The sequence below is a fragment of the Epinephelus lanceolatus genome, chromosome 12 (assembly GCF_041903045.1).
Source record: "Epinephelus lanceolatus isolate andai-2023 chromosome 12, ASM4190304v1, whole genome shotgun sequence".
In the NCBI taxonomy this organism is placed as follows: domain Eukaryota; kingdom Metazoa; phylum Chordata; class Actinopteri; order Perciformes; family Serranidae; genus Epinephelus; species Epinephelus lanceolatus.
The window spans coordinates 1,088,212-1,105,500 of NC_135745.1; the positions used below are offsets into that span (position 1 = coordinate 1,088,212).

Below are 17,289 nucleotides of genomic sequence, written 5' to 3' on the forward strand. Positions count from 1 at the left end.
AAAGAACCGTTGTGATTCTTTTGACTTCCTCCTTGATCTGAAAAAAGGAGGTACGATTATGCTATTTACTTTTTTCTTTTTCACAAACACTATTTCTTAATGGATTTATAAATGCAACACACAGACACTATTTTCATATATGGAATAAAAATTTACAGCCACAGTAAGAAACAAATCTGAAATGCCAATAAATTAAATCATATTTAACATGATAAACTGAGTGAAATTTTGTGGGAATGAACATCTCTCCTGTCCTCTGTTTGCTCTGCAGATGCATAGACTGTCTGTCTCAGTAAGATTTTAGATTTGTGGCAAACTAAGAGTACACTGCAAAACAACAAAAATGATAGCTTCCTCTTTAGCTTAATTATAATAATTAGCATCAGAGTTTTTCCTGGCTCAGAAAGTGGATTTGGTGGTGATGTCTGTGGCGCGCGTCGCAAAATTTGGGGGATATACATTTACAGATCATGCAAATGTATTAAGCATAACTGCATTTGATATTGGCTATACAGTTAACAAGATTAAAGTCATCTCGCTTGTCACCATGACTGACTGGCAGACTGTGGCAGTGAGTAAATCAGGGCTTGACGCTAACTTTTTTCCCAAGGACCACATGTGCTCCCAAGTTGAAAAAGTTAGGAGCACATAAAGAAATTTAGGGGCACAATGAAAATTGATCACATAATGTGTTTTCCGTAATAAAAGGGATACATCAAATCTTCATCGGGTCAGGCTTTTCCTACTTTACTTCAGTGCTTCATCCTCTGAACACCACAAGATGGCGAGAGTAGCGTAACGTTAACACACAACACTCTGTAAGAAAGGTGCTTCTCCTCTCAATTTAAATATACTGTCAAATTATAATTATGGTCACTGTTTGTCTGACCATACGCTGTGTTACTGACTCTGAATCTTGCTAGTATAACGTTAGCTTTCTAGATTATAGCTGAGCCCCAATAGTATGTCTCTGCAGACCCGGAGACTGCAGATTCAGACCCGCAATTCTGGACCCGCAGTTCTAGACCCCTTGTTTTTCGTCCCCTACTGGACGGCTGTATAACTGCAACTAAATCAGCGTCTCACCCAAACACCACTGTTTGAAAGAAGTTGGACTTTTAATGCTTTATTACAATTTACAATTTTAAAATTTTATTACACCCGAATAAAAATAGTTACCAAGATTTAATTGTTGATTTATGCCTGGGTGCTGTTCTGCATCATTATTGTTTGCTGGTTGTTCTGTATGGTTTGATCCAACTATTTTAGTTCTTTATTTCTTAATATTCATCAGACTGCTCTGACTAGCACGCCAAAAACTTGCACTGCATTGATCAAACCCGCTACAACATATAATAGGAAATGTCTGGTCTTGGGGGTCCAGTGCTCACTTTTGTTGTGGGAATTTGAAACAAAGGCTGTGAAATACTGAAATGGTTTGAAATGTTTTATTGTGTGCAGTGGTTACATCACACATCATGGAAACATATCACAAAATTGAAAACAGAAACACTTAAAAAAAAAATTAAATACCTATCACAGTCTACACTGAAATACTGAAGATTCTGGAGCATAGCAAATACATTATTATATCGACATATTAACAATAGTGCCCCTTCCTTCCTCATCTGCCTTTCGATCCTCCACAAAACTCTTCCACTTCACTGTGGTTTCCCCTTTCTGGATTGTTATGTGCACCTTAAAAAGAGAGTCCCTAATTATTCAAAGTTAAGATTTTTCAACCGTTTTACACACATAAACAAGGCCAAAACCTAATAATAGACAAAAATACATTTCTGATCATCTGCGCTGGATGAGCTTAATTTCTATCCACAAAATCTCTAAATATATGCTATAGAGTAATATCAATGTAGTGATATAAACACACGTGATATATAATATGAATAATAAAGGAAAAAATATAAAAAAATAAAGGTGTATTACATGATATACATGAATACAAAATTAACTTTTAGCATATAGTACACTAATTGCCAATATGTAAACAGTTTCATGCTTGTATGAAAACGTAAGCCTATACATGATTTTCTCATATCATCCACTTCATTGCTTTAATCATTTATTCCTGTTTAATTTAAAGCACATGCTAAAAGTATTCGTCATCGCGCTTCGGTTTCATGAAACAAAATGTGCAGGTCAAACAGTTCATTGCTAACAAGCTAAACTATTACCTACTACTTTAACCCATATTTGACGTGCCTTTCAGACTATCGTGGTAAAGACAGTCATATCATTTTAAACGTATCACTGTAAAACATGAAGTTCGCTGTCTAATTCAAGTCAACAAAATAGTTTAAACAAATAATATGATTCACATTCGGATCGTCGTCAGCCATATTCAATAGTTGTAATAGTATGTTGGCTTCCAATGAAATAGAGGGCGCTGTCGCGAAATACAAGGTGTCCAGAACTGCGGGTCCAGATCTGCAGGTCTGAATCTGCAGTCTCCAGGTCTGCAGACACACCCTCCTCGCTGAGCCAGACGCTCAAGTTTGTCAGCGGACTGCGGGAAAGCGGTGAGGTCTGGCGGAGGCTGCTGTGAAGCTCTCGGCCTCTCCAAGCTGACCTAGAAACACCGCGGATATTTGAAACGTTTTTTTCTCCTCCCTTCCCCGCTTCTATGCAGGAAAAACCCTGAATGACTTACCTTCAAGATGATTTAGCCACTCCTGCCTCCATTAAACCTGACCACCGTCGTCCTCTTCATCTTCAGTGTGTTTTGGCGGACAACGAAGCGCACGTCACAATGTGCATGCGCGGATTCAAAACACACACAACACTATTCAAACTTACTTGGTATTTTTAAGTTCATGTGCAATGACTATGAAACCTTTGAATATTATGTGAAAATACATAATAAAACTTACTCTTCCCACACAGTTTATTTATTACATGAATGACATATATAGTTTTACTTGAATAATTCCAGTTCTCACTGATACTTACAATTAGGAAATAAAAATTGTGACAGTTAACCTAATAAATATTACTACACCACAAAATCATTTTTTTCAATGCAAGTGATCAAATGTATTGGAGAATGATTGCATAAACCACTGCCAGAATCTCCCCGGCTGTGTTTATTAGGAGATAGGTCTCTTCTACCAGCAGGTATATCCAAACAAAAATTTGGACTTGCACTGGCAGGATTTATCAGTGCTTCAAGGATTGTTCTACGCCATTGGAAGAGTCAAGTAAAACCTATTTTTGATGAATGGTTAAAACTGATGACAGACATTTTATGAAGTCTGGTCTGATTTCTTAAGGTTTATAAAAAGTGAAATGTGACAGACTGAAAATATAATATGGTTGGGTTACTTTATTAATATGCTTTAAATCTTGCTGTTTCTGCTATGTGCTTTGTTATGTGCTTTTGTCTGTGGTTATGTACTTGCTCTGAGCTTATGTGCCTTCTATGTTTATCTGCCTTTCTATGGACATGCCATCAATTCGTTTTTTATCCGTGCTTATGTGCTTTTGTACTTCTGTACGTTATTTTAATGCCTGTTCATATATATATGTATATACGATCAACCTGCCAGGGACTGCAGATGAAAATTATCCTGTATGGCTAAATCTGGCACATTTACGTGACTTAAGTGATCATGTTAATTAATGTGCACTGTCCCTTATTAAATAAAATAAACTATCTCATTTGTCAATGTGTTTTGAACCCCTTTTTTTCCCATAATTGTGTCTGTTTTTGTTTTTAAGTGCCAAGATATGTTTTGCTTGTTTGTTTTGTTAATTTTATCATGTTGTATTGCAATAGATTGTCTATGTTATTGAAAACTTAATAAAAACAAACAAACAAACAAACAAAACGGTCAAATATACCCTTGACCACAAAGGGTTAAAGGGGCAAAAAGTGAAATCGTTTCACCACTAGTTTTGCTGTTGTGCACTGCCTATAGACCAAAACAAAGTGTGTCATGAGCCACACCTCCCTCTACCTCTGCTCTCCACCCCCCACCCCCCCCCTACCTCTGCTCTCCACCCCTCATCTAGCAGTTAGCGATGTCTCGGTCTCTGCTGTGTTTAGCTATTCCCCTGCCTACTTCAGATGATGATGGTATCTGTAATAAATGAAATATATTTGTTGAGATGGAAGCGAGGCTCAGTGACTAGGGGAGCTAGTAGAAGCGATAAATTCAGACAACACGTTTACATGTCATTTTCTATATGTTCTCTGACATTTATCCTAATGATATGAGGTGGTCTTTGTGGAAAAAAAAGCTTGTTTAGTGGACTAACTTTGCACTTGAATTATGCCCTTTCACTTACGTTTCAACAGGTCTGATGCTACTATGCGCCCCGGCTGTATCAAGGCTAACGGCTAACATGCAAACTATTATTTTTATGTCACTAGTCACTTGAAACAAATTTAGGACGATAGGAGACAGGTTGTAATAACCTGAAATTTCCCTTTAACTTACCAGCGCCTACATCTATCATAGACGTAATGAGGACATAATGGAGGAGGGGGGACTAGGCCTTTGGAGAGAGGTGGAGTTGCAGGAGGAGGGGGATGGGTCTTTGGAGTTAGGCAGGAGTTGTGGATGTTCAAATTTTTTGTAAGTGTTCTAAGGATAAGATCATAAAATGAATTATGTGATGACGTTTTATATCCAAAAGGTCAAAGGTCAAACTTACTGTGACATCATAAAGTTCTGCATAAAACACTTGTCTGGCCATTATTCAACATCATATCTCAGGAATGGAAGAAGAGACACTTGGTGAGATACTGAATTGGTGACATTAATCTTGGGTATCCACCTTGAAACTGTGCTGATGCTATAGATCTTCTGTGGTGCCAGGGGGAAGATGTGTGCATGTTTTCGCAGACATGGATGTAAACTATAAGTTCAGTTTGACAGGTGCACAGAGGCATACAACAGTATAGTGGTAATTCTAGTTTAATCTTGAGCACAAAATTAGGTTATTTGTCAAACAGTGTGGCTCATCAAAATTGTCAGGAAATTACTCAGAAAATATGAAGTATCATAAAAATGCCAAAGTACATTGGAATGGGGCTTTAAATTAACTAATACTAACACAATACATGACCAGGTAATGCTGCACGCTGCTATGAATGGGACCACGCACTTTCCCATACATTGGAGGTGCTGGCAAGATGCCAGTCAACACGGCCATGCATCTCTGCATCTGTCTAAGTGGAGTGTGTGGCATTGGAAATGATGTATTGCAAATTGTGTACCATTTTCTGTGTCGAGTTTGTGGTAGAGGATACACACAAATTATGTTATGTTGCTGTGTATCATTTTTAGACCAAACCATGTCAATTTCATGTAAACCGGATTATTTTTGTCACATAAGGCTGACTTCCTGTTGTCAGTAAATGGCACCAGGACTGTGACTCAGTATGGGTCTTCAGGCCTCAACATTTATCCGGCATGTGAAATTTGGGGCAGACATGACTTTGTAAAGTCAAGATACAACAGATTCTTGTGTTATGTTGAAACATCAAAATTTGCTATGGCACCGCAATTTAGCTTGGCCAAGGTCTTTAGATTGTACTTCCCAAAATTGATGTCATTCTGGAAAAAGGGGGAATTTGAAAATTAAAATGCTTGGAAATGGTTAAAAAAAACCCTAAAAATTAAAAGTAAATTAAAAATGGCTGACACCTTTTAGGTTTACATTATTAAAAACATTTTTTCAGCTTTTTAAAGCAGTAACCAAAGTGTGGGTTATAGATAGGTTTACATTATTAAAAAACATTTTTTCAGCTTTTTAAAGCAGTAACCAAAGTGTGGGTTATGGATAGATGCTGAAATGCATTTCATCCTCAGTGAAAAAAACATTTTTGCAAACATCACAGACAAAATTGCTGTATGTGCTATGTTCACAAAATATTTGCCAGAAAAGATGCATCATTCTGTGGTATTTTACATTTTTGCCCACTATCATCCCCTTGGTCTGTAATTCTTCTTGTGTTTGTGGTATACATGGCTAGTGCAAGCATAAACCCTCAGAACCGATCTTCTGCTAATGGTTGTGCTTTGATTTTGATGTTGAAATATTATGTTTTAAATGAAGAAGTCATAATATTACAGGCCAAACCAATCAAGTTAATTGTGTTCATCACTGTGATGTGCTAGTATAGTGTTCAATGAGAATCCAGGTAATACTAGTTCTGGTGGTGCACAGCTTCCATAAAAATATGAACAAAGTGTTTCACTTTATGTAATGGTGGGTTCAGGGAAAAGGAAAATCATCACATTTAACTTTAAAAAAATAATGTTGTTGGACAAAGGATTGGGGGAAATACAGGACAATACAAGAAAATACATAAAAATACAACTCTTGTTGTCCACTGAATCTGATGTGTATACCACCTGCCTATTTCAAAACATTTTAGGAAATGGGTACTCTCTGGTTGTAACTTAGGTTGCATTGGAATTGTCATGACCAGGGATTAACCCGTGTTGAATGGGCTTTGTTGTCTGTTGACAAAAGAAGGGTTGAACACAGGTCAAATAATCACGGTCATTGGTGTGAAAGAGGTAAAACTGAAATAATGTAGCATTGGAAAGAGTGTTAAGGTCTCAATAAAGTTACTTCTGAATATGCAAGTTCCTCATAATAATCTCAAACATTTAGTTCTTTACAGTAGTCCTTTACTCTGTAAAATTTAAAACGAAATCTTTTTCACAGGTGAATATTTCAGGGTGAAGAATTTAAGTAAACAGTGTAACAGAGACCATAAAACAAGCCCAGCGCCCATTCTTGAGAATTGGGACAAATCAATCAAGAATTCATTACGTCAACTGATTAAAAAAATGTGTTAAAAACCTTTAAAATAACACACACCCAGAACACACTGTCTGTGTGAGCAGCGCATGACAGCAACCTCACTGAACTGCTGTGGCTTGCACATGTGTAGTGTTCACACTGACAGCCACAACATTGTCAACAACATGGTCCTGAAAGGGCGGCACGGTGGTGTGGTGGTTAGCTCACAGCAAGAGGGTTCCCGGTTTGATCCCGGGTGTGGGAGCCCTTCTGTGTGGAGTTTGCATGTTCTCCCCGTGTCAGCGTGGGTTCTCTCCGGGCACTCCGGCTTCCTCCCACAGTCCAAAGACATGCAGATTGGGGACTAGGTTAATTGATAATTCTAAATTGTCCGTAGGTGTGAATGTGAGCGTGAGTGGTTGTCTGTCTCTATGTGTCAGCCCTGCGATAGTCTGGCGACCTGTCCAGGGTGTACCCTGCCTCTCGCCTGATGTCAGCTGGGATCCAGCCCCCCCGTGACCCCCAAGAGGATGAAGTGGTTACAATAAAAAGCCTTGTGTTGACAAACAAGGGAATGCTGTCAGGGGGTGTTTTTTTTTTTTTAACAAAGACAGGAGGTGTTCAGATAAAAATAAATATTTATTTCTTTCATATCTGTCACAGAAATAAACATTGAAACTGTAGCGGAGGTGTTTTAATGTCAATATGACCATCAAAAGACCATTTTCACAGACTATTTTTGCTAAAAAAAAAAAAAGGCAAGCCTTCTATTCTTTAGATATTTCACAGCTGAACAGCAGCCATGCTGCATCTGAGCATCTGGACGCTGCTCACACAGGCAGTGTGGCTGCTATGTAAATGGCTGCTCACCATGACTGCAGTGAAATTAATATATTACTTTTTGTCAACTCAGTGAGACTTCAACTCTGTCAGATCTTACCTCTGACATTCATCATGTATACTATATATGAAAAAAAGAGGCTGGCCCATTACAGTGTTTAATAGCATCAAAAACAAAGGTTTTGTCCTAATTCTTAAGAATGAGTTCTAGATTTTTACAAACCAGGTGTTCAGCTACCTGTGTTTCAGTATGCTTCTACCCAACAATCTCTACTCTCAGCTCAAAGGCATTCTGTAAATCACTAACTGGTCTGCGGTTTTTGCCTCCTATTTATGAGAAGCAGATACTGTAGAGCAGAGCAAGATGAAATGACTTATGGAATCTCACAAACTGATGATACACTGTATGTGTGTGATTTAACATTAACATTTTTTTGCAGGAAGAAACCCATGCTATTCTATTTCAACATCTTGAGATGTGCCAACCCATCTGTACTCATCAACCTACAGTGCCCTACAACTCAGGTACTCTAATAACAATTACTACAGTAACCCAGCATCAGTTGTTCATGGTCACATCTGCTGTAACTGATTTATCATGTCAGTTTAGAGCAACACAGATATATACTCGCAACATGCTAACAAAAAGTGTCACATATTGTCGAGTGCTCATTAACTTAGACAAGATTGCAGTTTTCAATTAAAAATAAAATCCCAAATGTTCTGTCTGTGTCAATTTTCTCCCAGATGTGTGTGTCACAGTGTCCTGACAGGTTTGCCACCTATACTGAGATGCAGCTGCAGAACAAATTCAGCAAGAGTTACTGGGAATACTACAGACAGTTCTGTAAGCCTGGATTTAACAACCCTGACAAGGTACCAATACTCATTGTAGTGGCTATTTTTAGTCTGCATGTTTTCTCTTCATCTTAATTCACTTTTATAAATAACCACATCTTAATGACGATAGTAGACTGCTTTATGCTTTGAGTCTGTAAAACAACTGTGTCGCTCCGCTGCACTCATTTATATTCTCCTACTGCATGTTTTACAATAAAGGCTTCACTTCCTGTTAATCACATATGTACAGTAGCTGCACAGGACCAATATAAAGTTTCACAGAGGTTGAAATATACAGGAATTAAGTAACCTCACACGTTTAACCTCTTTAACATTACACTGAAACATATTTCTCTCTGTATTATAGCATCATACCATCTTACAAAAAAAACAAACTTATTACTGATAAACTGATAGAACCAGTAATATACAGCATAGAGTACAGTAATATAATATTGTTTATCCTGTTTAAAACTTAAACAGACAGAATCTCAAAGTGTAGCTGAGGATTGGAGAGGGTTCAGTATTGTGGCCTCTGCATCTTGATGTAAATGACCTCATTTTGGAAGTTAATATTTGTCGTCTTTGTGTTTGTGCAGGCCCAGTATCTTAACAAAATACACAGAACACTCATACATACTATTATTATAACCCTTCTGTCTCTCCTCTGTTTCTTGCAGCCAGTATCTCAGGTTCTACGAGATGAGGACTGCCCCTCCATGATTGTGCCTAGTAGACCATGTAAGGATGAGATACCTCTCAAACTCACAATCCACTGAAAAAAGTTCAACTACCTGTGTCAATGTTTAAATTTGAAATTTGAAAGTAGGTTATACCAACTAAACACTTAACAACAACAAAGCAGATGTTTTTGCAGACCAAAATTATTCAAATGACCTGGCCACCAGCTTTATCATATTAGTCAGGTTTTATTCATGTGACAAAAGATTGAGTTGCTAAACATTTGCTGTGTTTGCAACCAAAGATGTAAATGCACTTTCAGAGGAGGTATAGACAGTTTAATATCATGGTTCTTACACTGCAAATGGGTATTAACATAAAATGTTAGGCCACTCTCATCTTGATATTGATACAAAATATTATAGAATGTGAGTGTGTGTGTGTCTGTGTGTGTTTGTGTGTTTATCAGTTTTCCAGAGATGTCTCCCAGACTTCATCATTCTGAATGGGACTGTGACTGTAGCTAACAGAACCAGCTTTAAGGATGCTTTGGAAATGGCACACAGTGTTACTGAACTCCAACATGCTGCCAAGTACTGTACCGTCTATTTCATAGTGTTTACATTTCTATCTTTTTTCCTGTTTTGGCTTTCCAAAACTCAGTCAGCAGCACTAATTAACTAACTGCGTGTAAAAAAAGCAAAGCAACACTTCTATTCCCCTCAAACCCATAAGAGCCCATGGCTGATTTCCATTCACACGTTTTACATTTGTGACATATCAAATTTAATTTCCACATGTGCAAGTCTTGTCAGAAAAAGTAAATGTCATTCTTTTTCAAGCATTGAGGGAATGTTACAAGATGTTAGCATTGGAAAAACTAATACTGAGCCTGTTTACATCTGGTATTAACATACGCCTTAGCTGATCCGACCACAAGTGGAGAGCACTAATTTCAGTTCAATTCAGTATCATTCGGTTCAGTTTTAATTCAATTCACATATCACAATTTGCGTCAGAGGGATTTATGACATAAGATATCCCTCTGTCCTTGGACTCTCACAGTTGATAAGGAACCCCTGGATGTCCTATTAATGAGAGTGAGAGAAAGAGAGAGAGAGAGAGAGAGAGAGGGAGGGAGAGAGAGAGAGAGAGAGAGAGAGGGAGGGAGGGAGGGAGAGAGAGAGAGAGAGAGAGAGAGAGAGAGAGAGAGAGAAAAAGAGAGAGGAGTTCATTATATTACAGAAGGTCCCCTGGCAGACTAGGCCTATATCAACCTAACTAGGGGCTTGACCAAGGCAAGCCTGAGCCATTCCTAACTATAAGCTTTATCAAGAAGGTAAGTCCTAAGTCTACTCTTGAATGTGGAGACAGTGTCTGCCTCCTGGACCAAAACTGAAAGATGGTTCCACAGAAGAGGAGCCTGATAGCTGAAGGCTCTGGCTCCTGTTCTACTTTTGGAGACCACAGGACCCGCAAGTAACCCTGCTTTCTTGGAGCACAGTGATCTGGTGGGACAATACAGTACTATGAGCCCATTAAGAAATGATAGAGTCGGACCACTTAGAGCTTTGAAAGTGAGGAGAGGGATTTTAAATTCAGTTTTGGATTTTACAGGGAGCCAATGCAGAGAAGCTAAAATGGGAGAAATATGATCTCTTTTCTTAGTTTCCATCAGTACATGTGTGGACCAATTATTCTGTCTCATTTTGAGACAGGATATGTCTGACTTTTGCAATATTACAGACCTCAGTCCTTTAAGTTTGTTTTATAGTTAAAAGACAAATCTTGATCAAACATTACTCTGAGGTTCCTTAGCTTTGTGCTAAAGGCCAGAGCAATGCCACCCAGAGAAACAATATCTTCAAAAAGAGAGTTTCTGGGGTGTTTGGGGCCAAGAACAATAACTTCAGTTTTGTTATGCTTGAAGTTGCTTGAAGTTTAGTTAACTGGTTGATGTCTGATTGTGCATCATCTGCATTACAATGGAAATCAAGAGTGATTTCTAATCATGTTGGCTAAGGGACATAATGTGAATAGCAGTGGTCAGAGCAAAGAAGCTTTGGAACTGTGTGACTAACTTTAGAGTGTATGGAGGATTTATCTTTACAAACTGAGACTGATCAGATAAAAAGGATTAAAACCAGCTTAGTGCAGAACCTTTAAGACCAATTAAATGTTCCAGTCTCTAGCAGAATTTGATGGTCAGTTGTGTCAAATGTGGCACTGGGATCCAATAAAACAAGTACAGAAATGAGTCCTTTGTCTGAAGCAATCAGAAGGTCATTTGTAATTTTTACCAATGCTCTCTCTGTGCTATGATGCACTCTAAACCCTGACCGAAAATTCTCAAACTATTGTCAGTCACACAGATAATTAGCGACTACTTTCTTATGGATCTAAGAGAGAATGGGAAGATCAGATATGGGTCTGTAGTTGGCTGACACCTCTGGATCCAGGGTGGGCTTCTTTAGAAGAGGTTTAATTACAGATACTTTAAAAGGAACCCAGACTATGAAGACTTTTAGTCTTTATCAGATTAACGTTGGCATCAGCTATATGAATGCAATGTAAAAAACACTGTAGATGTCTTAGTTTTTATTAAATTTGAAAGAATCTTTTCACCCGTAGGCCGCCATTGTTGTTTACGTCGCAATGCAGTCTGGGTAGTGACATCAGATGGTTGCACAGTCCGTTCCCCCCACTCACTTTTTTTTTTTTTTTTTTTTTTAAAGATTTTGTTTGGGGCTTTTTAGCCTTTAATGTATAGGACAGACAAGCGTGAAGGGGGGAGAGAGAGGGGGAGTGACATGCAGTAGGGGGCCACAGGCCGGAGTCGAGCCCAGGCTGCTGCGGCAACAGCCTTGTACGTGGGGCGCCTGGTCTACCACTAAGCCACCGGCGTCCCCGTTCCCCCCCCACTCTCTTGACTCTACGATGGCAAAAACATGTCATCTGTTCAACCTTTTCAATTTGAACCCAAGCGCAAGGTTAATGCGGAGTAAACCAAGTAAACGAAGAAGACCAGAGAGGTGAGAAGGCGAGAATGGGGCAAAATCAATGGTGCCTGGCTATGCCAACCGAGAGGGAGAGTGTTTGTTGTCTGTCAGCAGCTGTTCAAGGTAAGCATATGGATCATATCATCGTTGTATGATTAAACCTATTCCAGCTTTAATAATTTTAGAGATCAGCATCCACCACCGTGGTAAACTCAGTCCGAGCAAACCCTGGTGAATATGCTAAATACTGTAGCTAGCTAGCTAAACACGGTCCCGAACAGGGCTACCGCACTCGCAAACTAATGTTAGCTACTGGAATGTAACCCTATGTTTCAGCTGGAGATTGTAGCAGTCTTCAGTGGCTGCAGCAATGTTTGTCCTCTTGTGTCCTATTTAAAGCCAGGGATTTTGTAAATAGTTATCTGCAAGATGCCCAGTGGTTGCAAAATCTTACAGTCTGTAACTAAAAACTCGTCTTTAGATGTGAGAGGATTTAGTCTTTTCAGTCTTCTCAAAGTTATCAACTGTATGGTAGGCACTGTACATTATGATAACATACAGTAATGCACAGACAAAATGCTTATGGGGTTGACTTTTTTTTTTCTTTTTTTTTACAGATATCCCATGTATCACAGCGTGCGAGAACTTAAGCTGTGTTTCCACCAAACACTTCCGGTATGGTACCTTTGACCAAAAGTAACCCTTCAGACATGGTACCTAGACCCTGGCGTTTCCACTGCAAACCATACCCTTAAATGTGGGCGGGGTTATTGTTACTCACTGCTCGGTCCAGCACTCACTGTATTCTGAACACTGAGGATTAAGCATGGCCCTTATGTATTATGAATATGTGTTTGTCTGTATGTATATCTATGTTTGTGTTTAATGTCCTTTATGTTGGAACCTGTACCAATAAGCTGTACTGGAAACAAATTCCACCAGCCTGGCTGTGTGGTCATTAAAAGAATCAATCAATCAATCAATCAATCAATCAATCATCTATCTATCTATCTATCTATCTATCTATCTATCTACCTGTCTCCTCATCATAGGTGACAAACATGGATGTTTGTACCTCATTTATTGTTCACAGAACAAAGCTGCACACCAACATTTTCAGAACAAAATAAAACAGGCTTCAGTGAGTCTCTCTCTTTGGGATATTTAGAAATAGTGGGATTGTGCATTTAGTCTTTCTTAGGCAAGCTCAGGGGTTTAGTGTTGCCGTAGCTCAATGCTACACAACCCTATTTTTTTCCTCTGAGAGAGGATTAGAATATATGCAGTTCACATAGCCTGGCTGAAATTAATACATATATTTATATGTATTAATTTCAGCCAGGCTATGTGAACTGCTTGAAGAACCACTCATTACCAAAAGTGTATGTCATATAAAACCTAAAGTAATGGTTAAAGTTGTCATAATATGGTATATTTAAGGTGTGTTGATTGAGTCACGTCATCAGCTCGTGCATTTAGTAACATTACAAGTTGATTTTCTGGCCAAAAAAAAGCACACCAAACGGAACCGTACCGTACCGGACTGCTCGGTGGAAACGGGGCTTTAGAGGCAGTTTGCCTCAATTAAGATGTCCTATGGGCTGTCCTTATCAGCATCAGTGACCGGGAGAGTGCTGGTCTACCAAATCGCAGGTCAAGACATCAGCCCGTGTTCACTGCAAAGTTCTCTACGTTCATTTTATATATTTGGTATAATGTGTTTTATCATATTTTGTAATCGATTTCAGAATAGCTAAATGTGTGTATGCATTAAATTCAGTAATTATTATTATTATTATTTATATTCTTGAATATTAAAATCTTTTCTGACCACCAAGATCAAAATGTATGAGGTAACGCCAAATTGCAGTTTTGCATTACTAGTATTTTGCACATACTTGACTACAATATCTTATACAGGAGAACTACATAGTGTTTCTCTATAGGTAATGTATTATATTTGCCTCAGTCAGCATCTGAAGTCCTCAAAGAAAAACAGACGTTTGTGTAAAATGTTCATTTGAGTTTTTAATTTTACTGTCATAATTCAGGTGGATTGTTCGTAATTCTAGACAGTAGGAGATTGAGGTTTGTGTAGTTTCAGTTGTAACTGTTTATCTGTGCACACAGTACTCTACACAAGTGATGAAAAAAAGTCAGGAAAAAAATTAACTGTAACGTGTCCTTCAGGCTTCAGTAGGTTTACAGGTTAAGGCAAACAACTAATATAATTCTTTCATAACTTTACGGTATATTTGTTTCTAAAATTCTGGTTTTAGGTCTTACAGGTATGCCGCATATTGACAGTTTACATGATAGATGCATGGCAGGCTGGGGAGAAGAATCCGCCATGGGTGCAGATCCCGGGGGGGATCTGAAAAACACAAATTGTCCCCCCCAATTCTAAATAGCTTAAATGATTGAAAATAAACAAATGTATACAGTAGTCCTATATACTGGGAGAAAAGGAAGATGATGAGGAGAAATGGGAATCCGTGAGAGGCGAGAGATGAGAACGTGAGTGGACATATTCCTGAGACCCTGAAACTAGAAGTAGCATTAACTAACAGCGAAGCAGTGAAAAGGAGGGTGATGGCTGGTTCCATGTACTACTGGCTGTTTAAGAGAAATAAACAGTAAAGGTAAGCATATGATTCTCTTTGTAGTGCTTTTTGAATGACTTGGTGATGGTGATGAGCCTCTATGAAATTGTGAAATATGCTGGCAATCTCAAGCGCTCTGTGGGCATGATTTGCATGCGTGCAATTAAAAAAAAATCACAACTGATTGTGTCCCCCCCAAACTTGTCATCAGATCTGCACCCATGGAATCCGCAGTCATTCCATCATGTGCTGTGAACAAAATAAGTAATGTCTACTCAGAACCACTACTACAGAACCACTACTCTCGGTCTCTGCTGTGTTTAGCTATTCCCCTGCCTACTTCAATGATGACCGGTACCTGTAATAAATGTAATATATTTGCTGAGATGGAAGTGAGGCTCAGTGACTAGAGCTGGTAGAAGCGCTCCATAGCTGTAAGTTAACGTTACTCCAGTAGCCGGTGGCAGCCGACTAGTGCTAACTGCTAACGCTCCCGGGAGCTAACGCTTACATTCCTGGTCTTCTATGTGAGCCCGCCAGGCCCGTGAGCTGGCTCACGGACTCATGGGCTCGTGAGCCGGCTTCTACGTGAGCCCGCCAGGCCCATGAGCTGGAGCGTTAACAGTTAGCACTAGTCGGCTGCCACTCTAACGTCCCTACTCTTCTGTGTGCCTCACGGAGAAGAGTTAGCGTTACCTCCCGGAGTTAGCACTAGTCGGCTGCCACCGGCTACTGGAGTAACCTACAGCTATGGAGTGCTTCTACCAGCTCTTCTAGTCACTGAGCCTCACCTCCATCTCAGCAAGTATATTACATTTATTACAGGTACCATCATGCCATCTGCCATTGCTCACTGGCTGTAGCCTTTTATGGGGAGGGAGGGCCAAGGGCTCCGAGAGGAGGGAGGAGGCGGTGATTCACATGAACGTACATGAACGCGCAGCCGGACCGGCTTGTAAACAAGGGTCTGGAGATCAACACAGAGAGAGGGTGTGTGAGGTCATGCTATACTCCAGATGAAATTACACCCCTAGTTCTTCACATACCGATTTTTTAATTCCTTCAATCTAGAAATGATGAATTTTGCTTATTGCCCCTTTAAGTCAGGTGTTTCAAACACACAGCCCGTGGGCAAAAGCCAGACCGCCAAAGGGTCCAATCTGGCCCATTGGATGACTTTGTACTTCTAATAATACTCTTATCAAGGTTAAAGACCCAGACACACCAAACCAGCATCACTGAACTAGTGGTGATGAAAGCTGACTGCTGCATCGCTTCACATCCCCTGTGTATAGGCCAAAAGGTTGCACATGAACACACCACAAAGACTACAACCGAAGGCCAACCAGCACGCATAATCTGTGTCTGTGTGAGAGGAAGTAACTCTCCACACCGGCAGACAGTGATTGCCTGTATTTGTCATTTAAAAAGGGAAACAGGAAGAGCGTCTTGATGCTAGTTAGCCAGTAAGCACATGCTCTGTTCTTTCAACACAATCTTGTGTTGAAAGAACAGAGCATATTTACATGTACCGATGAACAACAACACAAACCATCAGGAAAAACAAATCAGCTGAATTGGTGATGCGGGGAAGGTGGGGGGGGGGGGACTAGGGCAAACGGTGCGGGACACACCATAAAGACAGGGTGTCAGACATTCACGAAGTGTCTGTCACCCCGGTCTTTGTAGTGCGTCCTGCACCGTTGGCTGTCATTGGCCCTCATCTGCTTTTTTTTTTCTCTCACTGATTCAGCATGTAAATTTTGCATGGGAAATGGCAAAGCTTGTTAGTAAATGAAATTACTGATTAGCTCAGCACATGAGAAGAGAGACAGAAGTGATGAAAGTCAAGAGGGAATGAGACCAATACAAACTTGTTCCATATGGTCAGTTTACTTTTCTTTAGCCATTGAGCTCTTTAGCAGAAACGTTTCCTGATGCTTTGTATTACTGTTCACTAGCTGTGTGAACCTGACTCTGATATAGCTTGACTGGATACAGAGTCGGATATTGGTTCAAAGACAAATCAGTCACAATGTTTCCAGAGGCACTTAATCTAATCCAGTTTTCCAATCAGTTTTTTAGTCCATAATGAATTGTTTTTTCTCCAGCTCATCATTTTCGTGACCACACATGCCTTGACCCACTTTGCACATGCACATTTGCCACAGCACTCACCGCACTTGGCCAGAGGCTCACTCTCGACTCCACCCTTTCTATACTGTGTGGCCAGCAGGCATGTGTGTAGGTAGGTGCACGCAATCAAACAGCTGGGCAAAACAAGTTGAGTTTCCCTAATGTAGAATATCCACTGACACAGTTCATACAAAGAAGGCTAATGATAAGCACCCACCTGTTCCCTGTTTGTATTATTGTTATGATCCAGAGCAGCAAGCATGGATGCACATCACATTATATCCAGAATGTGTTCTCTTGGGAGGTATTTGAGGTACATCGTGTGATACACCTAAAACAAATTTGAATTTGAAATAAAATAATAAATATGAGTCACATTATGCCATGAAAAATATGGCAACATTATACTAAAG

General features: G+C 39.6%; 1 protein-coding gene across 1 annotated transcript in view; it reads left to right on the plus strand.

Moving 5' to 3' along the window:
- Window positions 1-17,289, plus strand: part of LOC117271560 (choline transporter-like protein 5-A) — a 266,710-nt gene that overhangs the window by 85,536 nt on the left and 163,885 nt on the right. Inside the window, exons 5-8 of the mRNA XM_078172866.1 lie at window positions 8,058-8,142; window positions 8,365-8,493; window positions 9,138-9,198; window positions 9,608-9,731. Of these exons, the coding sequence (XP_078028992.1) occupies window positions 8,058-8,142; window positions 8,365-8,493; window positions 9,138-9,198; window positions 9,608-9,731 (399 nt within the window). The remainder of the gene's footprint in view (window positions 1-8,057; window positions 8,143-8,364; window positions 8,494-9,137; window positions 9,199-9,607; window positions 9,732-17,289) is intronic.